This window comes from Myodes glareolus, chromosome 5 (assembly GCF_982192425.1).
Source record: "Myodes glareolus chromosome 5, mMyoGla1.1, whole genome shotgun sequence".
Taxonomy (NCBI): Eukaryota; Metazoa; Chordata; class Mammalia; order Rodentia; family Cricetidae; genus Myodes; species Myodes glareolus.
In genome coordinates, this window is record NC_142030.1 from 58998936 (window position 1) to 59023923 (window position 24988).

Below are 24988 nucleotides of genomic sequence, written 5' to 3' on the forward strand. Positions count from 1 at the left end.
CACACTTTTCACACCTGAAAAATGGGAAAAGGCTAAATTTCCTAACTTATTTTTCAATTTTCCCTGCTTCTTATTCCATGCTCTTTCTCCGCTTTTCTCCAGTCCCCCGGTCTGCCTAGACTAGCAGCTCAATAGTGAAATTCTTCCATGGTTTCCCTAATTGGCCCAAGGCCCCGCAGCTGTGGATACTGGTGGTCGGGAGCAAGCGCCTACCTGGGAGAACTCTATGCCCCCCCCCCCCCCCAGTTCACTGGCTTCTACCAGCAGGGCCCATCTGGTCCCTGTTGATTGGGTCTTAATGACCACCTGACTCAAGCTCAGCTGATAGGTTCTCTCTGCCTAGAATTTAAATGTAAGCCAGGAGCTGGCTGGCAAGATTATACTGCGAAGGTCTGGGGTTGTACATAGAGATAGAGAGATAGAGACAGAGATGAGAGAGACAGGGGGCGTGAGAAAGACTGTAGAAACTGACCAGCTCTCAAGACTTTCTAGTCCCTGTGTCCTTCCTTCCAGATGGTGGTTGTTCCCTTTTTCCAGCTATGTCATGAAATAACTCTAAATTCTTCTTTTGTTGTTGTTTTTTGGAGATAGGGTTTTTCTGTAGGCTGTCTGGGAACTCAATCTGTGGACCAGGCCAGCCTCGAACTCAGAGTTTCGCCTGCCTCTGCCTTCCAAGTGCTGAGATTAAGGGTGTGTCCCACCACCACCCGGGCAAAATTCTTGACTACAAACTCTTTCACTAAAGTAAAGCTAGAGATGGTTTCACCTGGTCTCAACCAAAAAGTATCAAGACATTCCCTTAGCATATTTTTCATGCTCATTATCCTTACACTGAAGAGCTGTGTGGCCTCAGTAGACATTTGATTCAATTCCCAGCAAACGGTTTCGCGGTTTTGTTGTTCCCAGGGTGCATTGTCCCCGCATCCCCACCCCCAGCAATTTAAAAGCAAAGAGATACAGTGTAGGTTTTCCTTATTTTTTCCCCTACTTTTTGATTTTCTAGACATGGTTTTTCTGTGTAGCCCAGACTGTCTTGGAACTACTCACTTTGCAGAGTAGGCTGGCCTCCAACTCTGAGATCCACCAGAGTCTGCCTCCTGAGTGCTGGGAATAAAGGCCCGTGTCACCACACGAAGCAACAGAGTAGATTATTTTTGTTTGTTTGTTTTGAGACAAGGTTTCTTTGTGTAATAGTCCTGGCTGACCTAGAATTCACTTTGTAGACCAGGCTGGCCTCGAACTCATGGAAATCTGCCTGCCTCTGCCTCCCAAGAGCTGGGATTAAAGCTATGTGCCACCACTGCCCAGTCAGAGTAGATTTTTTAAAATAAATTTTATTTATTTATTTATTTATTTATTTATTTATTTATTTATTTATTTATTATGTATACAGCGCTCTGTCTGCATGTATCCCTGCAGTCCAGAAGAGGGCACCAAATCTCATTACAGATGGTTGTGAGCCACCATGTGGTTGCTGGGAATTGAACTCAGGACCTTTGGGAGAGCAGGCAGAACTCGTAACCAATGAGCCATCTCTCCAGCCTGCAGAGTAGATTTTTTAAGACATGAAATATAATAAAGCGAGACAGGTGATCAGAGTGGAAGTATTGCAAGGTCATAGGCTTTGACAACAGAGTAGTAATACATTAATAGCCTGTTCCAAGCATTAAATAAAAAAGTCATGCACCGGGCATGGTGGCACATGGCTTTAATCTCAGCATTTGGGGAGCAGAGGCAGGCAGATCTCTGAATTTGAGGCCAGCCTAAGGTACAGATCAAGCTTCAGGACAGCTAGGGCCACACAGAGAAACCCTGTCTCAAACAAAACAAAACACATTATTTTGCTAGTTTTCATTGGCACAGTTTCAGAAAGCAAGTATAGACATGAAATACAACATTGCAGGCTCAAAAATGGAGGAATGTAATTTCAGAGTAAATTGAACTTGAATTGATAGGTTGTAGTTAAAAGAGATTCTCCATTCAATGTGATGATATCAACAGCAGACTTTTTTTTGTTCAGTAGAATGAGTGAAACTTAAACTCAGTCATGGGCTGTGCTTAAAGAACTAGAGACACATTTGTTTGCTTGTTTGTTTATTGACATAGGGTCTACATAGTCCGGATGTCCTGGAAATTGCCTTGTAGACTAGACTGGTCTTAAAATCACAGAGATCCTCCACATTTTTTTTTTGGCTTAATTTAGAAAAATTCAAAAGAAGACATTATATAGTAGGAATGTTGGAATTGAGGAGGACTTGGTGACACAAACCTATAACCCCAACACCTGGGAAGCAGCAGAAGGATCAGGGATTCAAGATCATCCTTGGCTGAAATAGTGACGGTCAGCCTAGGTTATATGAGACTTTCAGAAAAAAAAAATGTTGGGATGGATTTTATTACATGTAATTTACTCCTTCACTTCCTTATTAGGTCTAGCTGGTCTAGATTATGTGAGGTTTACAATTCAACATTAGTGAAAGGGCCTCAGCCTCCCTGGGGAGTGCTTCAGTAGCCAACCCTACAGGCCAGTAATGAAGGAAGACAACACTCCAATGTTCAGAATGAACTTCTTCATTCCACGGGGATGTTGACATGCCCCACTTTCCATGGGCAAAGTGAATGGAGTGACTGTGGCAGGAAGCAAGGACAGAATGACAAAATAACAAATTAATCCAGAACCCCAGGCAGGGACACTGATGATGGGTTCCTGGGTCAGTGTCTGGAGACCAGCTTGGACAAAATACCACTTACCAGGGTAGGTGGTGCGGGAGAATTGTCTGTATTCTGTCAATCATGTTTTAAATAAACGCTGATTGGCCAGACAGAAAGTATAGGTGAGTCAACAAAACAGGAAGTAGGGGCGGGGCAAGGAGAACAGGAGTATTCTGGGAAGAAGGAAGCCCATTCCCCCCACTCCTGCCCAGACCACCAAGAAGCAAGATGTAAGCTGCCTGCTGAGAAAGGTACCGAGCCATGTCGCTAACATAGATAAGAATAATGGGTTAATATAAGCTACAAGAGCTAATAAGAAGATTGAGCTAATGGGCCAATCAGTTTTATCACTTATAGAGATCTCTGTGTGATTTTCTCTGGGACTAAATGGCTAGGGGACCGGGAGGGACAGAAACCCCAACAAGTACTCCCCTCATGTTACAGGTAGGGGCATGAGGATTAGAAAAAGAAGAGGATGAAGATGTGAGTAAAAATAACAAATAGAAAGAGGATAGAATGGGGGGAGAGTTGCAGTGAATACTGAAATCGCCCACATTTAATTTCCATTTGCTTAAATACCCCTGACCCCAAAAGGTAGGAGTAAGATAAAAAAAAAACTGCATTAACATGATACAAGGAAATGAATATACTAGTTGAAGGTTGTGGACTGCTTAGTTAAAGACTCTGTTGCTAGAACAAGACAAGCAATGCTCATACCCTAGACCAAAACATTCTGTAGGCAAACCACTCCCTGGGTGGAATCCTTTATATCCCTAAGAGAGTAGGACTTAGTTGGATCCTTAGACTTTTGAGGTAGAAACAGATCTACTTCTCTACACCTGAAATACAAGGTCTGGATATTAGCCACACCTGTTAAATCTTGAGAGAGCAGAATTCTCTGATCTCTTGTTTGACAATAACCTTGAAGGAACAAACATAAGTTCCAACTCTCTGACCTTCGGTCAGGGTAGAACGGCAACAACTTCCAGCAAGTTGGAACTCTCTGACCATCGGATAAGGTAGAAATAGGTTCACATTTTTGGGCCTTCACAGATCAGAAATACATACAGAAATCTCTGAGGAGGAAAGGGTTTATTTGGCTTACATCTCTAGGAAATCAAGGTAGGAACTGAGTCAGAAACCATGAAGGGACGCTTAGTGGTTCTGGAGTAGATGAAAAAGTCAATGAAATGTTGAGTGCAAGATGAGTAGAAAAAAGGGGGCAGCTGGAATTGAGATGGGATACAGTTTTGAGAGATGCTCTAACATGAAATCACCTCATTTGGAGGAAGCCAAAAGTCTAAAATTATTAGTTGTGATTTGCCCAAAGATGCACACAGTTGTACTGCAAGCATAGATAGCGCACCAGGCTTCCAGCATTGTTTCCACTACACCGGTGTGCAGGTAGAAAAGTCTCAGGATACCCTAAGGAAAATTTGTCGCTCCCTTTGTGGTACTAAGAAATGAGGCCAGGCAGTGGTGGTGCACTCCTTTAATCCCAGCACTGGGGGGTGGGGCGAGAGAATGGGCATTGGCTAGCCTGGTCTAAGGAGTGAGTTCCAGGACAGGCGCCAAACTACACAGAGAAACCGTGTCTCGAAAAAACAAAAACAACAAAAAAACTGAACACAGGGCCTCGACGGCTTGCAAGGTAATTAAGTGCTCTTCCATGGAGATGCGCGGTGGAGCCACTATTAGTCATTGGCTCGAGGACCACAGATATATATTGTGTTGGTGCTGGGCCTCCTAAACGCTAGGGGCGTTGGGCACGTCCTCATTACCACGACTCATAACGCACGAAGTGACGACCTGCTTAGAGGCATGTGTAAGGAGTAGGTGAGAGCCAGGAGGGGGCACAAGCCTTAAATCCCAGCACTCGGGAGGCAGAAAAAGGCGGTTCTCTGAGTTCGAGCCCAGCCTGGTCTACGAAAACTAGTTCCAGGACAGGATAGTGAAACCCCATCTCGAAAAAAACAAAACAAACAAAACAAAACAAGGAAAAAAGGAGTAGGTAAGGCACAGAAGCCTGGAGCTCTGGATCGAGAAAGACTATTCCCCAACCATTCTGGGATGACGTTAACGGAAGACTTCCAGGCACGCGCCCGTGAGAACGCCCTGGCGCTCTAAGCCCAGCCCCCAGCGTCCTCACGTAAGACGCGAGTGACGCAGAACCTGCGGCTGGCCCCGGAAGCAAAACCAATAGGGGCGGAAGAGACGGCGGAAGGGCGGGCCCACGGCGCGGCGGCAGGGGGCGGGGCCGGGATGGTAACGGACAAACCCGGGAGCCGCGCTTCAGCGAGGGCCGCACTGTAACCGCTGCCGCCGGCACCTGCTCCGAGTGGCTCTGCGGCGCCAGCTCTGCCATGATGATCCACGGCTTCCAGAGCAGCCACCAGGACTTCTCCTTCGGGCCCTGGAAGCTGACGGCGTCCAAGACCCACATCATGAAGTCTGCGGATGTGGAGAAGTGAGGCTGCGGGGCCGGGCCGCGGAGAGCGTCTAGCGGGCTGGGTGCAGCTTCACGCGGTTCTCGGGGCCGCAGGTTCGGTCCCTCTGAGCCGAACGTTGATTGACAACTTTAGGAAATGGTCCTGTCCCCAGCTCGCGACCCCTGCTCGCTGAAACCGTCGCTTCACTGGGTTGAACTGAGCGCGGCTGTTTTGGTGGCCCTTTCCCCCCTCACCCCTCCTATCTTCTTACCTAAGCCTGCGCCACCTTTCTGGGCGTGGACGGCCGGTTTGCCTGGGGGCGATGGCAGGATGGCATTTATGTTCAGCCTCTAGCCTTGTGGGTTTCTGTGGTGGGCTCTTGAGAGTCGGAACCTGAACCATTAAGTCCCACAGACTTCAGAGTTTGCGAGACCGTTACATTACTGGGTGACTGTTTAGGATGAAGATACAGACCCAGAGCGATTTCAGTTTTCGTTTTTTTCCCTTTTAGCAAGTCAAGTATTGTGAAAAGCTCTTGAGATATGGAAGATGAAAGATAAAGTCCCGAGGAGTTCACAGTTTCGTGAAAGACCGTTAAAATTGTATGCCTTTTAGGGATGAAGATGTCTATAGACAGGGCGATTTGAGATGTGTGTGGATCAGTGTATCTGGCCAGAATCGGTTTTGTTTGGTTGTTTTTTTTTTCAAGACAGGGTTTCTTTCTGTGTAGCCCTGGCTTTCCTGTAAGTCACTCCGTAGACCAGGCTGGCCTCAAACTCACAGAGATCTGTCTGCCTCTGCCTCCCGGATGCTGGGATTAAAGGTGTGCGCCACCACCGGCCCTGCCTGGGCAGAATCTTGCTCAGGTCTAGGAATTGAGTAGACAAATAAAGCCCACAGTCAGAGTAAGTTCTGAGATATTTGGGAATGCCCGAATTGCATCTTGACAAAGTTTTGGGAGCGACCTGGCAGAGTATGCTTGGAGAATTGCCTTCCGTGTCATTGGAGAGTGAGTTCTGTTTTGTACTAGAGTTTGGGTTTTATCTGATAGCCACCCGGTGTAGTTTTACCCAGATTGGCAAAGGACATTATGATTGGCAATGAAAGTTTCTTGAAGGTGTTGTAGAAGATGGATTGAAGGGCTGGAGGGCTGGAAAGGAGACCAGAAAGCGATTGGAGGGACGAAGATTAACTGCTTCAACTTGATCAATTGATGGCTAAGCTATGATGGCAGGATCCTATTTAGAGATTTAAAATTTACATATGTAAAACAATCCCTAGTTTTTAACATAAATTGTTTTAATTTTTTAAATTAAAAATGTTTTTAATAGACTTATTTTTATTGTGTTGTATGAGTGTTTGGTGCATTTTATGTGGGCCTAGTACCTGAGAAGAGGGGAACTGGATCCCCTGAAATGAGAGTTATCTTAACAGTAAACCTCCATAGTGCTGGGAACTGAACCCAGTCCTCTCTGCAAGAGCAGCAGTGCTCTAACCCTAGGACTGCTTTTCTAGCCCATAAATCCAGAATATCCTAAACAAGGCCCAAACACCTCATTTCTGATGTTACTCTTTACCTTTAGCAAGTGTTGGGGGCTGCAGTCCCTGGCCCCTTGACTTTCTTTGCCTGCCTCAGACCCTTTGCCTGCTGGAGTGAACGGAGTAAACAACTTGTTTTCCTGTGCTCTGAGCAGGAGACCCTCATGAGTTCCTGATAGCAAGGGAGTGGTTTCTGGTGGGTTTCACAGCTGAAAATCCCAGGAGCTGGGGATGTGGCTATCAGTTAAGGATCCCTGTGTAAGCCTCCTGTAGCACGATAAAGTTGGCATTCTTGTTTCAAAGATGACCCATGTCCCTGTCTGTGTGTGTACGTGTTTGATGTGTTTAAATCTCCAGCCTAGTTCCTGGCTCGGATACCTTCCTGTAGTACAGGCGCTACAAGTAGAGAGCACAGTTGATAGAGCTGGGAGACAAAAAAGCATTTGATGAACTTAGATAGCCGTGATTCTTTTACATATGTCACTGGAGTATTTTTAGGACTACCAGATTTTTTTCAGATAAATTGAGTAAAACCTGTGGGATTATGTTTGTTATTTTGTATATTTGGTATAATTCAAGAAAGTAGTTAAAACTTGTATTTTATAGAATCTTCTTATGGATATCAATCTTTTATTGTATTTAATCTTTTAGGCATTTAATATTTTCCATTCCCTAGTAGTAAAGAATAAATTTTACCTAATTTCATGGTGAAAACATGCCATCTTACTGTTAACCATCCTAAAAACATTCAGTCACAACAAGTGAAGTATACAATATGCGTCCAGTTTTTGTCTTAATATATGTCTTAAGCATTTTCCCTAAATTTTTTTTAGCAAGTTTGTATGACCATTTCTTGTGGATTCATTGTTTTTTACTTTTTGAAACAGGAGATTGGCATAGTCCTGGCTGTCCTGGAATTCACTGTATAGACCAGACTGGCCTTAACACACAAGAGATCTGCTTGCCTCTGCCTCCTGAGTGCTGGAACTAAATGTGTGAGCCACCACACATTCAGGGTCTCTCTCTGAATTGTTGCCCTGGAACTTTCAGAGACCTGCCAACTGCTGCCCCCCTGAGTGCTGGGATTAAAGACTTGGGCCACCATGTCTAGCTATATAACCATTTATTTTTTTCCTTTTATTGAAAATATAGCAGCTGAGTGGTAGTGACACATGCCTTTAATCCTAGCACTTGGGAGGCAGAAGCAGGCAAATCGAGTTTGAGGCCAAGCTTGGTCTACAGAGTGAGTTACAGAAAATTAGGACTGCAAGAAACCCTGCCCCCCACCCCAAATTGCTCCCCCCCCACACACACATATAACTACTTTTTGGTTTTTTTGAGACAGGGTTTTGCTGTAGCTATCAAGCCTGTCCTGGAATTAGCTCTTGTAGACCAGATTGACTTTGAACTCAGATCCACCTGCCTCTGCCTCCTGAGTGCTGGGATTAAAGGTGTGCACCAGCATTGCCTACAGGTGGCTAATAACCACTTATTTTTAATTGGACATTCAGTATTGCTTTTTCACTACTTGGTTATTTTGTATAGCTATCCTGAGTCAGAAAGTATAAATCTGATTAAATTTTTAGAAAGTTTTGCTTGATTGTGGCCTTGGGGTGGATGTAATTGGCCTAGAGAGCCTTGTAAGCAAGTGTTGGTTTTTACCCTTTTTTTTTTTTAAATCACCAACTTTGAAATTGCTAAGAAGTTGAAATTTTTACCAGAAGAGTTTTTTTTTCTTACAGGTGACAGATTCTTAATTATCTTTGTAGCTATTATTGGTCTAGATATCATGTACAATCACAAAGCTCAGCAGAGCATGGGAGTGGAGTGCATTAAGTCATCCTCTATCTAGGTGATAGTTAAAAAAAACAAAAAAAACCTGTTATGGGCCTTTGACCTAAAAATGAGATGTTTCTTATAAGGAACAGTATTTCTTCCTTCTAAAACCTAACTTATTTCATTTGATCATACAGGTTTTTAAATGAATTGATTTTAATATGTACACCAAGACTTGTTTGGTGTGCCTAATTAGAAATAAATTTAAAACTATTGGAAAGATTATAAATGTGCATAAATCTTCTCTTGACTGTCTATAAGACTGTTGTTACATAATGGGTCTCATGATGACGTTTTCCTACTGTACATAATGTGTTTCAATCACACTCACACTTCTTACGCTACACTCTTGTTCCTCTCAGATTCCCACCTAGTCCCTTCTGTTTTCTTTGCTCTCGCTTCTTATAATGTGTGCTCTATCTTGTATTACTGGTTCAGCAGAAGCCAGGAACGTCAACAACATGATGAGCAAAATGTTACCCAATTATATATTGCATACTTTGTTGTAAATTCTGCTATAGAAACTGGTCAATAGATAGTTTTATATTTAAAAAAAAAAACTACCAATCTATGAAACATATTTTAAAAAGTTTCTAAAATCAGTAAGATTTGGTTCATAGGGTCTCTGGAAAATGTACTTACTTGCTCAGAACCTTGTGTTAGTTGTATTTTCAGATTGTGTGAGAGAGATATAAGCCTGCAGGTTTTGTTCACTTGTTTTTAGACAAGATCTTATTGTATTCCTGGCTGGTCCAGAACTCACTATATAGAATCAAGCTGGTCTCAAAGTCACAGAAGCCTTTGGCTCCTGAGTGCTGGAATTAAAGGTGTACACCACCATGCCCAGATTTATGGTGTTTTTTTGTTTTTGTTTTGAGAAAGGGTCTCAGTTGTAGCTTTGGTTGGTCTAGAAGAACTTGTTATGTAGACCAGACTTCACAGAGATCTGCTTCTTCCTCTGTCTGCTTAGTCCCAGTGCTAGGACTAAAGGTGTGTACCACCACACCTAGGTGAGACCTGTTGTCTTTTGAAGTGGTAGGAATGTAATTTTATATATACATACACACACATATAATATATGTTAATGTATTTTTTATATACTCACATACTGTGTGTTTTATAATGCCAGCTAGTGGTAAGTGATAAATAAAAAACAGAGCTAGGTAACTGTGTAGGAGACATTATTTTAGGTAAGATGATATGAGATCAGTTCTGAAACAGTGGAATATATACATTTGTCTACTCTATAAAGCCTGTTCATCTGTCTGTCTAAAAGAACTTGGACAGTTTCTGTGGAAGGCTTTACTAATTTTGCTCCTTACTTCTCTTTGACTTGCTCCCTTTCCCGCTCCTCTTTCTGTTGCTTAGCAATTTCTCTTCTGTTTCATGCTGTGTCTCTTGAACTTGCTGCTTGTGTGTGTTCACTCAGATTTCAGAATGGAGAGAATCAGGTAATGACTGGTCATTATTCAACCCAGAATAAGCATATTGGGCCAAGTTTCCAGGGTTTCTAGCCAGCCCCTGGATAATTGCCTCTGGCTGAGTTGTTGAACTTTCATCCCTGAATTGCCAGTTCAGGTTGTAACCAAGGTGATTGGGTCATAGAGTATAGCAGTGCAGCTTTGTTTTCCAGAAGTGAATAAGTAATTGTCACTTAGTATGACAGAAGCTAGGGTTGCAGCTAGGTGATCCTGTGCCTAGCATGTGCAAGGTCCTGAGTTCAATCTCAGACATCAAAAAACAAAAAGAAATCTTTTAACTGGGACTTATAAACCCACTTTAAAAAAAAACTAATATATTTATTTATTGAAACTAACTATAATTGCATCATTTTTGCCCTCCCCTTTGGCCGACCCCTCCCATGTAATCCTCCATTTGCTCTCTCAAATTCATGACCTCTTTTTCTTTAGTTGTTGTTGGTTGTGGTGGTGTGTGTGAGTGTATATTGTAGTCATCATGCTGGCTTAGTAAAGTACCAGTGGTTGTAGGTTCTCTAACAGCCATAGCCTCACCAGTCCCAGGTAGTTGGCAAGGTTTTCAGTACAGTTTGGTTTCCTCTGTGGAGTGACCGATTAGAGAGATGGTGGTACCACCAAGATATATGCTGCTACTGGATCCTTGCATTCATTGTTCCTTGTTGGTTGTAGTTCATAGTTGTCAAACCCAGTTTTCTTTTCTTTCTTTAGTTTTTAAAACAACCTTTTTTCATTTTATACATCAATCCCAGTTCCCTCTCCCTCCTCCCACTCCCCTCACCCCCCCCCCATCTACTCCTCAGAAAGGGTAAGGCTCCCCATGGGGAGTCAACAAAGTCTGACACATTACTTTGAGGCAGGACCCAGGCCCTCCCCTCTATATCTAGTATGAGCAAGGTTTCCCTCCAAAGAGATTGGGCTCCAAAAAGCCAGTTCAAGCACTAGGGATAAATCCTGGTCCCACTGCCAGTGTCCCCACAGACTGCCCCAGCCACACAATTGTCACCCACATTCATAGGGCCTAGTTCAGACCTATGCAGGTTCCCCTGCTGTCAGTCCAGAGTCAGTGAGCTCCCACTAGCTCAGGTCAGCTGTTTCTATGGGTATCCCCATCATCAAATCCAGTTTTCTTAAGGACCAAAAGGACTAACAAATTGGACATCTCATGCCCCAACTTAGAGGCTGGCAACTTGTGCTTAGCATCAACCAGGTGGTGATGTATGACAAAGTAGGCCATGTGTTGTTAGGCCAACTTTTTTCTTTTTTTTAAACCAGAAGTCTCTATTTACACAATAATAACAACAAAAAAAATCTCAATTTTTCTTGATAACTTTTCAGGTGTCAAAATAACAATAGTAATACTATTCATACTAGCAAACATGTCTGTGTTACTGATTTATGATGCTGGATTTTTTATCTTCTAGTGCAGTTGTCTGAGGCATGTGTGAAGCATGTGGTCTAGCACGTTGGATATAAAGGACTGGTATTATACTAGCAAGAATACAAAAATACTCTTGAACTTCCTGGGCTTTCCTCAGCTCACAGAATGGTTTTGAGGATCAAATTTTGCAAGTAGTGAAATTGGAGTAGATCTTATCTTAAAACAGCAGTCCCTACCAGTTTCCTCACTTTACTTTCTTCATGTGTCACTCCTGTCTCTTACCTAGTGTAGTGCCATAAAGATTGAACAAACCTGATGAAAGTGTTTTATAGTTTTGTTTTAAACAGCATGATTATTAAGTCATGTACTATTGAATGCTTCTGTAAATCAGAATTGGGTTGGGGTGAAGAGGAAACAGAAGTGACGGTGGTGGAGAGAAAATAATCTCCCTGGCCTCACCCTCTCAGGGGAGTGAGTGGGGGGAAGAGGGAAGGGAGTGGGAGCTGGGATAGGTTTGTAAAATGATAAATAAGAGAATTAAAATAATCTCCCCTGATCTTTGCTTATGTGTAGGTTAGCTGATGAACTGCATATGCCTTCCCTCCCTGAAATGATGTTTGGAGACAATGTGCTAAGAATCCAGCATGGCTCTGGCTTTGGAATTGAGTTCAATGCTACAGATGCACTAAGATGTGTAAACAACTACCAAGGCATGCTTAAAGTAGCCTGTGCGGAAGAGTGGCAGGAAAGTAGGTGAGAATCTGGGTTAGGTTAAACATAAAGAAGTGTTCAGTAAGATGTGTATTTTATTAGAATTAAATTTTAAAACTGTATTATCCTAAAGCTTATTTTTCTGAGCCATAAACAAAGGTTAACTTTATACCACTGTTTGAATATTTAAGTTGAAATATGTTTGAGCTGAGCTATGTAGGTGTCCTTTCTTTCCAGTGTCCTTTAATCCCATCAATCCTTTGTATTTTAATATTCCTATTTTTGAAGACAAACATTTTCTCATAAATTTTATTGAATATTTGTGAAGTATTAAAACTAAGAAAAATGTTTAGTTTTGGTTTTTTGCTAGTTAAATCAGCAATTATTTGCATTTAGAGAAATGTAAGCCATGTCTTTGGCAGTATAAGACAACCTAGAAAGGCTACTTCAGCACTGACAACAGTAAAATGTTCAGAAAACAGAGAGGCTTTATGCTAGTGAATGCAGTGTTTGCCTCTAATAGCATGTTTTATATTGTATGTGTATGAGTAGGGTATTTATATTACAGTACATGGTGTAAGTTGGTGTGCATATGAATACTGATAATATATGTTCTAAATTTCATCATTTTTGTTTTGGTATTTGAGGACGGAGGGTGAACACTCCAAAGAAGTTGTTAAACCTTATGATTGGACCTATACAACAGATTATAAAGGAACGTTACTTGGAGAATCTCTTAAGTTAAAGGTAAATTTGAATTTTCTGCTTTTATGAGTCATTAATTCTTTTGGATAATCTCAGCACTAGATCTTTTAGTTATGGTTATTATTTTTTCCTACTGCTTTCATCCTGATTATTTTTGGTTGTGGCAGGCTTTAGAACATAATATGAGGGGATTTAGTTTTATTAATCACCTATTAGTGGAAAATAAAAGAAGGATATAGCAAGATATAGCCAGTTTTCTTTTTTCTTTCCTTTCTTTCTTTCTTTCTTTCTTTCTTTCTTTCTTTCTTTCTTTCTTTCTTTCTTTCTTTCTTTTTTTTGAGATGGAATCTCATGAGGCTGGTGTTGAACTTTTGGACTTAGGCATTCCTGTCTGGGCCTCCTGAGCATCTGGAACTATAGGTATACACCAGAACCTGCCTAGAAACAATGTTCTTTTTTTTTTTCTTTTCTTTCTTTCTTTCTTTCTTTTTTTTTTTTTTTCCTCTCTTTTTTGGTTTTTCTGTGGCTTTGGAGCCTGTCCTAGAACTAGCTCTTGTAGACCAGGCTGACCTTGAACTCACAGAGATCTGCCTGCCTCTGCCTCCCAAGTACTGGAATTAAAGTTATGTGCCACCACCGCCTGGCTTAGAAACAATGTTCTTTAAAACATTACTTTGCTTTGGTGTTAGCAGTGTCAAGTTAAACATCTGTCCTTGGTAATGCATTATTAGGTGGTTTAGAAGTGGCTAGCTAGTAGCTTAGAGTTTTACACAGGAACAAACAGAACTGGTGTGGGAGAATTGTCTGTATTCTGTCAATCATGTTTTAAATAAAACGCTGATTGGCCCGGCAGGAGGTGTAGGTGGGGGGGGGAACAGACAGGAAGTGGAAATGATGCAAGGAGAGCAGGAGAATTCTGGGGAGGAGGAAGTTGATTCCTCCCACTCCTGCCCAGACCACCAAAGCAGCAGGATGTGAGTTGCCCCACTGAAAAAGGTACTGAACCACATGGCTAACATAGATCAGAAAAATGGGTTAATCAATATGTGAGAGTTAGCCAGTAAGAGGCTAGACCTAATGGGCCAATCAGCTTTATAACTTACAGAGATCTCAGTGTGATTTTTCTCTGGGACTGAACAGCTGGGGGGCCAGACAGGACAGAAACACAAACAAGCAGGCCCTTCATGTTACACAGAACTGTTGAATAGAAAACATATCCTGCTTTCAGTGAGCATAAATTTGGTATGATTGTTTTGGTTTTTTTTCGAGGCAGGGTTTCTCTGTGCAGCAGTCCTGGCTGTCTTAGAACTTACTTTTAGACCAGGTTGGCTTCAAATGCACAGAGATCTGCCTGTCTCTGCCTCCTGAATGCTGGCATTAAAGGTGCCACCCCTCCCAGCTATCTGGTATGATTTTCGGTGAGTTGCTTTTTTCTTTCTTTTAAATGGCCTGGAGCTTTCTGTATAGTTCAGTTTGGCCTTGAACTGAAAGATTCGCCTTTTTCTCTACCACCCCTGTACTGGGATCAAAGTCATGCACCACCCACACCTCACCCTTTAGGTAGCTTATTTCATCAAGACACCTCGTTACTAAATTGAGAAAACAGTAATGCTTACCCATTGCAGAATTTTTATATGAATAGTTCAGCTTTTTAATGTGTTGTGTTAGTGCTGAGCTGCATCTGTGTAATCTTGCTCAAGAGCTTCACTTGGTGGCAAGGACACTGAGAACGTGGAGTTGGAAGGTCTCTGCTAGCTACATTTTAAGTCTGATAGTGAGACTGAAGTGAAACAAGCGGGGCTTAGTCTGTATGTCTGTCAGGCATAAGGAGCATGTCTGTCAGGCATAAGGCAAACCAGCTTCCTTTAACAGTTACTTTAGGGCTGCTGAGATGGCAGTGAATAAAGGCACTGCTGCCAAGTTTGATGACGCATGCTTAATCCCTGGGACTTACACAGTGGCAACAGAGAACCAGCTCCTACAAGTTGTCCTGTGACCTCCACACACATGCTGTGACACACATAGCACACAAACTACATCTTTTGAAAGTAATTAATTGGATGCCATATCATAAGTTGATGGTTAGCCAGATGTGTGAGGACATGTATGAAATCCTTGTCTCCTTGCCTATGTATAATTTTTTTATTTTTAGGAGATAGAAACTAAATCTTTTGGAGGAGGTTCTTTTTTCTTTTTTTCTTTCTTCCTTCCTTTTTTTTTTTTTTTTTTTTTTTTTGAGACAGGTTCCTCTGTGTAGCCCTGGCTGCCCTGGAACACACTCTCTGGTTTTTTGTTTGTTTGTTTGGGTTTGTTTGTTGTTTATTTTTTGATATTTATTGAGCTCTATATTTTTCTCTGCTCCCCTCCCTGCCTCGCCTCTACCCTCCATCCTTCAATCCTCTCCCAAGGTCCCCATGCTCCCAATTTACTCAGGAGATCTTGTCTTTTTCTACTTTCTATTTCCCATGTAGATTAGATCTATGTAAGTCTTTCTTAGTGTCCGCATTGTTGTCTTAAGTTCTCTGGGATTGTAGTTTGTAGGCTGGCTTTTTTTGCTTTATGTTTAAAATAACCACCTATGAGTGAGTACATGTGATAATTGTCTTTCTGTGTCTGGGTTACCTCACTCAAAATAATGTTTTCTAGCTCCATCCATTTTCGTGTAAAATTCAAGATGTTATTTTTTTCTGCTGTGTAGTACTCCTTTTGTGTAAATGTACCACATTTTTCTTATTCATTCATTGGTTGAGGGGCATTTAGTTTGTTTTCTTCAGGTTCTGGCTATGACCAACAATGCTGCTACGAACATAGTTGAGCACATATCCTTATGGCACGATTGAGCATCCTTTGGATATATATCCAAAAGTGGTATCACTGGATCTTGAGGAAGGTTGTTTACTAATTTTCTGAGAAATCGCCACACTGACATCCAAAGGGGCTGTACCAGCTTGCATTCCCACCAGCAATGCAGAAGTGTTCCCTTTTCCCCACAACCTTTCCAGCATAAGTTGTCATCAGTGTTTTTGATCTTGGCCATTCTTACAGGTGTAGGATGGAATCTCAGAGTTGGTTTGATTTGCATTTCTCTGATGACTAAGGATGTTGAACATTTCCTTAAGTGTCTTTCAGCCATTTTAGATTCCTCTGTTGAGAGTTCTCTGTTTAGGTCTGTATTCCATTTTTTTTTATTGGATTATGTGATCTTTTGGTGTCCAATTTCTTGAGTTCTTTGTATATTTTGGAGATTAGACCTCTGTCTGATGTGGAGTTAATGAAGATCTTTTCCCATTCTGTGGGCTGTTTTGTCTTGTTGACCGTGTCCTTTGCTTTACAAAAGCTTTTCAGGTACAGGAGGTCCCATTTATTAATTGTTTCTCTCAGTGTCTGTGTTGCTGGGGTTATATTTAGTAAGTGGTTCCCTGTACCAGTGGGAACGTGCTCTCTGTAGACCAGGCTAGCCTCAAACTGATAGCGATCTGCTTGCCTTTTTCTCTTTCCTCTTGAGTGCTGAGATTACAGATGTTTGCCACCATGCCATCTGAAACTAATCCTTAGTTTCTCTTTCTCCAGACTTTTTTTATGTGTGCTTCCAGTACAGAAACAAGATTTTTGAGAAAATACATGTATACTCATTTATTCATTTCATCAAACATTCCTTAAATTTTTGCTGTGTGCCATTGTATAGTCAAGTGAGAGAGTGGGGTGGTTTTTTTTATTCTTTTGAGAACTTTACAGACTGTAGTCTCTGCCTCTAATTGAAGTTTGTAGAGAGCTGAGGTCATTTGAAACTTTGTTGCCAGCAATAAGGAAATTGGGGTTGTTTTTTTTTTAAACCTCATGCAATAGTGATGATTGCTTTATGGATTCACTTAGGAAAAGGTGCATTAGCGGTAAGTATAGCAAGAACCAAGGCAACAGAGATGGAGCCTGATAGGAGGAGCCAGAACTGTGTGCCTCCGTATTCTCTTACCAACACATTCACCTATGATACAATTTTTTCTCCGGTGTTACTGAGGAGTGTCAGTGTGATCTCCCACACTGTAGTGTTGAGTGATGTACTCAGGCTTTGTCAGAATATAGGCTTTGGTTCAAATCATCATTCACTAGCTTGGCAAGGCAATTTGCTCTCTTTTTCTATCTCTTTCTCTCTCTCTCTTTTGTGTGTGTGTGTGTGTGTGTGTGTGTGTGTGTGAGAGAGAGAGAGAGAGAGAGAGAGAGAGAGAGAGAGAGAACATATGCCCCAGTGTGTAGGTTAGGACATTGTTGGGTATGGGTTCTTGTCTTCCATCTTGCTTGAGACAGGTTTTCTATTATTTATTTACTTATTTATTTATTTATTTATTTATTTGCTGATGTGTATGTATACTAGGCTCTGTGTCCAGCGAGCTTCTGGGAATTCTCCTGTCCCCACCCCTAGGAGGCCCAGCATTGCAGGCGTGTACTATTTTTTCTGGCTTTATGTAGATTTGAGATTCTAAGATAGGCTTTGCCTACTGAGTCAACTGCCCACAGTTTGATCTTTTGCAAAGTCTCATTTTGATAAATGTACACTAACAGTTGCAGAGCAGATTCTATGTGTAAAGTATTTAGTGCAGTGCCCCTTACACAGTGAAGACCTCAATAGAGTCTCAGGTAACAGGTGATTATTTATTGAATGGCAGAATGCTTTATGGTCTAAAGTTGATGAATGTGGTTTTCTGTTGTTTTAATGGGATGACTGAGGCTGCAGAGATGGCTCAGTCGTTAAGAGCACTTACTGTTCTTGCAGAGGACCCAGATTCACTTCCCAGCACTCACATGGTGCTGTAACTCTAGTTCAAGAGATCTGATGTCCTGTTCTGACACTTGTGGGCAAGCCAAACACTCATACATATAAAGTAAACAAATCAAAAACAAACAAAAAACCTGTTTAAGTGGAAAAGTTTTCAGGTAAATTATTAGAATTTTGTTCTTTAGTGTTCAAAATAACTAACATTGTAAGGTAGGTCCAGTATCTTCATTTTGTAGATGTAGTATTTAAACTATGATTTGGATAACACACTGCCCATAACTTACTGTTTTGTCCATTTGTTAAATGTAGGAATATTTAACATAGGAATTTATGAAGGTGTTTTTTTGTTATTTTTACTTGGCGGGGAGTTCAAAATAGTTTCTCTGTATTGACTTGGCTGTCCTGGAACTCGCTCTGTAGACCAGACTGGCCTCAAACACTTAGAGATCCTCCTGCCTCTGCCTTCTGAGTGTTGGAATTAAAGGTGTACACTACCATTGCCCAGCCTTTGTTGTTATTTTTAATTTGTACGCATCATATTGGTTGACATTTTAAATTCCAAAGTCTTTCTCATAACACTCTTCAGGGGCTGGAGAGACGGCTCAGTGATTAAGAACACTTGTTCTTGCAGAGGACCAGGTTTGGCTTCTAGCACCCACATGGTGGCTCATAGTTCTCTATAACCTAAGTTCCTAGAGGTACCTGATGTCCTCTTCTGGCCTGCAAGGGCACCACATATACATGGTGTATTTACATACATGCATGCACACACAAAAAAAATCTTAAAACAACTGTTCAAAAGCCTTTTATGTATAAGAGTGTATTTCGGTAAATATATTTTCTATAGAGAGCGAAAGTTCCAGAACATGTGGCATTAGAACAGAATCTGTCCTTGCCTTCAAATCCTTGTTTTATAGTTGCGGGAGGCACTTGCGTGTATATGGGTGTGTGTCTCCTTTTTGGTTGCTTAATTTTTATTCTTTAAACTATAGTACGAAATAAGAAAAAGCCACTCACAAAGTTGTGCTAGCAGTAACCTGACTAGATTCACGTCCGGCTTTGTATTTGTTAGTTGGCCCTAAGATGATGATGTGAGAATATGATTAATGAAAAAATTTCAATGTCCAATATGTGCCTGACCTGTAGTGAAATACCTATAGATGGCTGTCTTCTTGTTTAAATAACTAAGCAGCTCTTGTAGAACAGTGCCTGCGGAAGACGCTTCTTCTAATACACTGGATCCTTTTCCTAAAAGGATGCTTCATGTCCATGAGTTTTCAAATTTACCAGCTTAACAAATTTTAAGTATGTATTTTGTTTGTTTTTGTTTTGTTTTTTTATTGAGTTTTTTTGTTTTAATACTTTTATTTTTATTTCTTTTTAAATTTTCTTTTGGGGGTTGCTACAGGCATGAAGAGCAACTACAGAGGGACTAGAAATGAGGGGGATTGGGGTGCATGATTTGAGCTTCCAAAAGGATCAACAAAAAAAAATATGTTTAAAAAAATATTTGGGTGTGTGACTATCAACATAGTGTCATCATGTGTATCCTACGTAGCATATTAATGCTTTAAAACAAGCAAAACAATTTAAGTATATATAGTTTAGAAGGGTTAACTACATTAACATCGTTGAATTACCAGTATCCCCAGTCCTGGCCTTGCATGCAGGAGCCTCCACTCCAGGCTTTTTATGTGTATTCTGGGAATTGAGCACAGGTTGTCATGTTTTTGCTTCAGGCACCGTATTTCCCAAACCCTAAGATACACGTGCCATTTTAACAGTTGCAAATGAGTATATGTAAGTATACTTTATCAGCAGGAAACTGCACTTACCTCTTACAGCTGGAGCTATCATGCTGATTTTCAGTTGATGATTTTTTCATCTTCACAACAGAATACTTAGATATATTCTGGAAGATGGTACAGTTGAACTCTGATAGGAAGTGAATAACAGTTATCTATAGTGTTTTTCAGGAGTTTCAAAGTGGAGGCAAAGTCTAATCTTTTGTTTTGCTTTGTTTTGTTTTTCGAGACAGGGTTTCTCTGTGTAGCTTTGGTACCTGTCCTGGAACTAGCTCTTGTAGACTAGGCAGGCCTCGAATTCACAGAAATCCATCTGCCTCTGTCTCCCGAGTGCTGGGGTTAAAGACGTGCACCACCACCGCCTGGCCCAAATTCTAATCTTTCAGTGTCTACTAATTATATCCAAATTTAGAACTGTATGGTAAATTTTTCTTGCAACTCTAGCTCTTTATACTAAAACTCCATTTAAAATTGTGTATTCCAGGTTGTACCCACAACAGATCATATAGATACAGAGAAATTGAAAGCTAGAGAGCAGATTAAATTTTTTGAAGAAGTTCTCTTGTTTGAAGATGAATTACATGATCATGGAGTTTCCAGCCTGAGTGTGAAAATTGTGAGTATTATGATTGTTAAATTGATCATTCTTCTGTTCATAGCATTGTAACATGTAAAATTTCTTTTGTGTCTAAACAACATCTTAGTTAATAGCTTTTATGAAATATATGAAAAATAAGGATATATTAGTTTTTTTAAAAAAAATATAGTTGCCTGGCTACTTTATAGGTTATCTTATTTAACTTAAATGAATGAAAACTGTAGCTAAAAAATGTTATTTCTAGGGTCTGCAGTTAGCCTGTTGGATGCCTTGCTTATTTTTAGATTTATTTTATGTGTATGAATGTTTTGTTCTCATGCACCACCTGCTTGCCTTGAAAGTCAGAAAGGGTGTTGTATCCCCTGGAACTGGAGTTACCGATGATTGTGAGTTTGAGAGACATACCATGGTAAATAACCTGCTAAAGGCTGTGAGGCCAGGTGGAGCTAAGTCAGAGAACCTCTGTCTAGTTGGTCCCTGATTTGGAATGCTTCATCTTATCATTATTTGGCTTTATGTTGGGAAAGTGATAAAAATTCATTCTTAACTCTATTTCGGGCTTTGAACTTAACCTTTTCCTTGCCATCAGGGTGTGGTGTGATGCTCTTGATTGTGGACAGTGCATGGACATACAGCTGAGCAACTGGAGACACGTGTCACTTCTCTGTCCTTGCATATTGCTGAGCTATATTAGCAAATGGTCAGATCTGTTTAAGAGCGTCTTGGATAGGTATTTTCAAAGGCTTTTAGGATGTAACCATATACCAGGGAGCATCTTTTTAGCTTTCTTTCAGTGATTCTCTTTTTCTTTTCATAAAGAAATAAAGTATTTAATTTTCATTAACATTTTAATGTACTGTTTTTATCCCCCTAGAGAGTAATGCCTTCCAGCTTTTTTCTGCTGTTGCGGTTTTTCTTGAGAATTGATGGGGTGCTTATCAGAATGAATGACACAAGGCTTTACCATGAGGTACCGGCACTCATCTAATGAGTACACTAACTGATATCAAGCTTCTTTATGTTATTTCATGCTCACTTAGCATTTGAGATCAAGTAATGATTCTTGTTAAATGGTCATCCATTAACCCAAAAATTTGAGTGTTTTAAGTTTACTGACTACACGTTATTGTCAAACTGTGCCCCCCCCCTTTTTTTAAAGTTCTAGTAATCAAAAATGTTTTATTAAAAACACTTTCTGGGTATGAGTGATGCTTTGTCCAAACGTTTTGTGAAAACTGCTCCTTAGCTTGTAACCTTTATTGCTAGTATTACTATAGAATGTCCTGATGTTAGAAATTCCACTCTAGCTGCCTCCTGAAGTTTGTATCACTTGGTAGTTATTCTAAAGGCCTCAGACTTCCAAGTACCGTGGCTACAGGCATGTGCTATCCTCCCTAGCTGCCCTCCAGTGCTTTCTGGACGTACTACCAGCTATATAACTTAGTTTGTTTTGTTGTCTTGTTTTTTGAGTCAGGGTATTTCACTCTGTAATTGTTGGCTCTGGGACTTGTTATGAAGACCAGCCTGGCCTTGAACTCAGAGGTCTACCTGCCTCTAGTAAAATAAGGAATTTGGCAAAATGTTTGTGGTACTAGGAAAAGAATTTAAAAAAAAAAAAAGAAAAAATTTTGTTGTTTTTTGGAAATGAGGAAGGCAGTGAAAATAAAAGATAGCTTAAAAAGACTTCATTTAAAACCCAAAGCCTGTAAGTAGGTATCTCTGTGATTTTATTGTACATAGATATATCTCATCAAAGGACAGCCTTCGTGTGCCTGTATGTTAGCATGGTAATAAGTCTGCTTACCTGTGTATATCTTGAGTTGCTGTATTTATAGGGATAGGAAATAGCATTTCAGAATTCTTTTTGATAATTAAAAGTGTTTCTCAATGTAGAGCCAGATGCTTTTATCAGACTTCATGCTTTTCTTACAACCTGTCCTAAAATGTAGACAGTCTGTTTTATAGGAAGGAATTTGTAAAATCAGTATATAAATATATTGTAATTTTTTTTATTTTTAAATATAGGCTGACAAGACCTACATGTTACGAGAATATACATCACGAGAGAGCAAAATTGCTAATTTAATGGTAAATACTTGAGTTTTAATGATTCGTTTTAAATCTGGCATCTCACTAATCCTGTTCATTTAAATTTACATCTGTAAATGTGCTCATGCTAAGGGCTCTGTACAGTGAGTCTGTTGAGGGCATCTTCTGAGCTGGTCTCAGGTACCCGGGCATTTGGAGTTGTTGGGTCTCTTAGCTGTCTTTCATCTGATCTCCACTATTTGTTCTGAAGAAACTGAGTCCCAGAGATGCCATGATCTGAGTCCCATAACTGCAGCTGTTGCCACTGGATGTTCCTCTAACTTAACACCTTACTAGTCTAGAATTTTTTAAAAATATTTCTTTCATTTTTTTGTGATTATTCTATATAGTTCCTTAAATTTCTCTTTCTGTCCTCCCCCTCCCCTTACTCTTTCAAATTCATGGCCTTTTTTTTTTTTTTTTGTAGTTCTTGTATGTGCGGGTTTCTTAATACATAAATACAACTTGCTCAGTCTGTATGTTATTTGTATGTGTGTATATATACACATACATGTGTGTGTGCACATTGGTTTTTCGATACATGGTTTCTCTGTTTAACAGCCCTAACTGTCCTGGAACTTGCTCTGTAGACCAGATTAGTCTTGAACTCACAGAGAACTGCCTGCCTCTGCCTCTCTGCCTCTCTGCCTCTCTGCCTCTGCCTCTGTCTCTGCCTCCTGAGTGCTGGGATTAAAGGTGTGCCCCATCACCGCCCAGCTATATGTATATATTTTTACACATTCCTTTTTCTTCCAAAAACTGTGGTCATTCTGTACTCTGACCTGTGTATTCTGGCACTATTTTCCCATGTATTTTACTTGTGAAACCCTTCCTTTGTACTTGGATTTTTTAATGAGTGACTTAGAAGGTAGTACCTTTCTACAAACTACAAATCTACAAAAGTATTATTTCCTTCCTTCCTTCCTTCCTTCCTTCCTTCCTTCCTTCCTTCCTTCCTTCCTTCCTTCCTTCCTTTTCTTACCTGTAGTACTTGCTTCTGTCTGAATACAGAATACACTTGGGTTAGAATAATTACTAGCTTCTGTCATAGACTATGAATTGGACTCTATTCAAGACTTATCTTTCAAGTTACTCAACAGGAACCAGGGAAGGATTTGGTCAAAGTGTGTCATTCTTTCAGCACTTAATGGTATCACTCACTGTAAATTACATGAGTTCTCTGAGTTCCCCGAAGATCATTCACAACACAGTGATTCAGTAATGACAGATACCTGGTTTGTTTGGTTGGTTTTGGTTTTCCAAGACAGGGTTTCTCTGTAGCTTTGGAGCCTTTCCTGGAACTTTCTCTGTAGACCAGGCTGGCTTTGAACTCAAAGAGATCCGCCTGCCTCTGCCTCTCAAGTGCTGGGATTAAAGGCATGTGCCATCATGGTCCGGCTGACAAATACCTGTTATTTGGGGGAGCACTTAATGATGCTCCTTATATGTATGTGATGTCCCTGATTTTGAAATTGGCATCCTTTGTAAATGTTTGAACTATAAGATTTCAGAAATTGTCTAGATCAACTCTTTTTTTTTAAATAGTCAGCATTTTTTTAATGTTTTATTTATTATGTACACAGTGTTCAACCTCCATGTATGCCTGCAGGCCAGAAGAGAGCACCGGATCTCATTACAGATGGTTGTGAGCCACCATGTGGTTGCTGGGAATTGAACTCAGGACCTCCGGAAGAGCAGTCAGTGCTCTTAACCTCTGAGCCATCTCTCTAGCCCCCCTAGATCAACTCTTAAGAATATACTAGTAAGATTCCGGGCGGTGGTGGCGCATACCTTTTAATCCCAGTACTTAGGAGGCAGAGGCAGGTGGATCTTTGTGAGTTCAAGGCCAGCCTGGTCTACAAGAGCTAGTTCCAGAACATGTAGCTACAGAGAAACACTGTCTCGAAAAACCAAAAGCAAACAAAAACAAAGAATATACTAATAGGATTTTGTGTTTTCCCTAGCATGTTCCACCTTCCCTCTTCACGGAACCTAACGAAATATCACAATATTTACCAATCAAGGAAGCAGTTTGTGAGAAGCTAATATTTCCAGAAAGAGTTGATCCTAACCCTGCGGACTCACAAAATACACCCTCGGAATAGAATGTGGTACAGCATACTCCGTGTGGAACCTGACTGGACACCTTGGCTATTGTAGGGATATTTTTATGATGAGAATTAATTTCCTTGCATATGGTCAGATTTTCTGTAGCCTTAAAGGGAAATAAAAGAGCACTGCAGGCAGGTTCCCCTCAACTCCCATTTATGCTGTCTGTCTTCAGTTTCCTGCCGGAGATACATGCTCGAGCTAAATTTGGATTCCTAAATTGCCCCAAATTGTGACCTCAGCAGCAGAGATGTATCTGTGTCTCAGGAGGGGACATGACCTGCATCCATCAGGGAACATCGTCTCCCACTGTGAAGAGACTGAAATGTCAACTCCACCACTGAGTCCTGATGCTTTGTGACTCTCATAGGATTCTAACTGCATGTTGATGTACTATGTTGGCTCTTGGCTTTGGGCTTTCTGGTGGTTATTCGCACTTTGGGAGAGTTGTGATATGCCACCTAGGAAATTAATCTTGTATTATTCATTAGTTCGAGTTCTGGGCAACATCAGAGTGTGTGTGTACACACATGTATTTTTAAAATGTTTCATTTAAATGTCTTTGTCTTTGAGTAGTGTTAGATCACTTATTTTGATAATTCATTGTTAAAAATTGTGGAGCAGTAAAAGAATTGACTTTTTTTTTTAAGACAAAAATAGTGGGTGGTAGGAAAGATGAATGTGTTTCTGAAGATTTTATTAGTGTATTCTGGTGAGGAATGCCAAGAGAATGTGTCTTTGGCCATTTCTAAATATGACATATACCATTTTATATTTATTTGTTCAAGTGTCTTTTGTAAGAGGAGAATAAATAATAAGGAATTATGGA

At 40.6% G+C, this 24988-nt stretch overlaps 1 protein-coding gene across 1 annotated transcript; it reads left to right on the plus strand.

Annotated features, from left to right (window-relative positions):
* Positions 1–4962: 4962 nt before the first annotated feature.
* Tiprl (TOR signaling pathway regulator) lies at positions 4963–24988 on the plus strand. Its single transcript, XM_048421186.3, has 7 exons — positions 4963–5179; positions 11946–12125; positions 12731–12830; positions 19849–19980; positions 20837–20932; positions 21988–22050; positions 24015–24988. Exons 1-7 carry the CDS (start codon positions 5076–5078, stop codon positions 24153–24155), a joined length of 816 nt encoding a protein of 271 aa, XP_048277143.2. The 5' UTR covers positions 4963–5075; the 3' UTR covers positions 24156–24988.

Excerpts from the sequence above, each read along its gene's own strand:
- Tiprl (XM_048421186.3), top strand. The coding sequence starts at position 5,076 with ATGATGATCCACGGCTTCCAGAGCAGCCACCAGGACTTCTCCTTCGGG. Across the intron at positions 5,180-11,945 it reads AAGTCTGCGGATGTGGAGAA|GTTAGCTGATGAACTGCATA; the intron begins GTGAGGCTGCGG and ends GCTTATGTGTAG. Across the intron at positions 22,051-24,014 it reads GCAAAATTGCTAATTTAATG|CATGTTCCACCTTCCCTCTT; the intron begins GTAAATACTTGA and ends TGTTTTCCCTAG.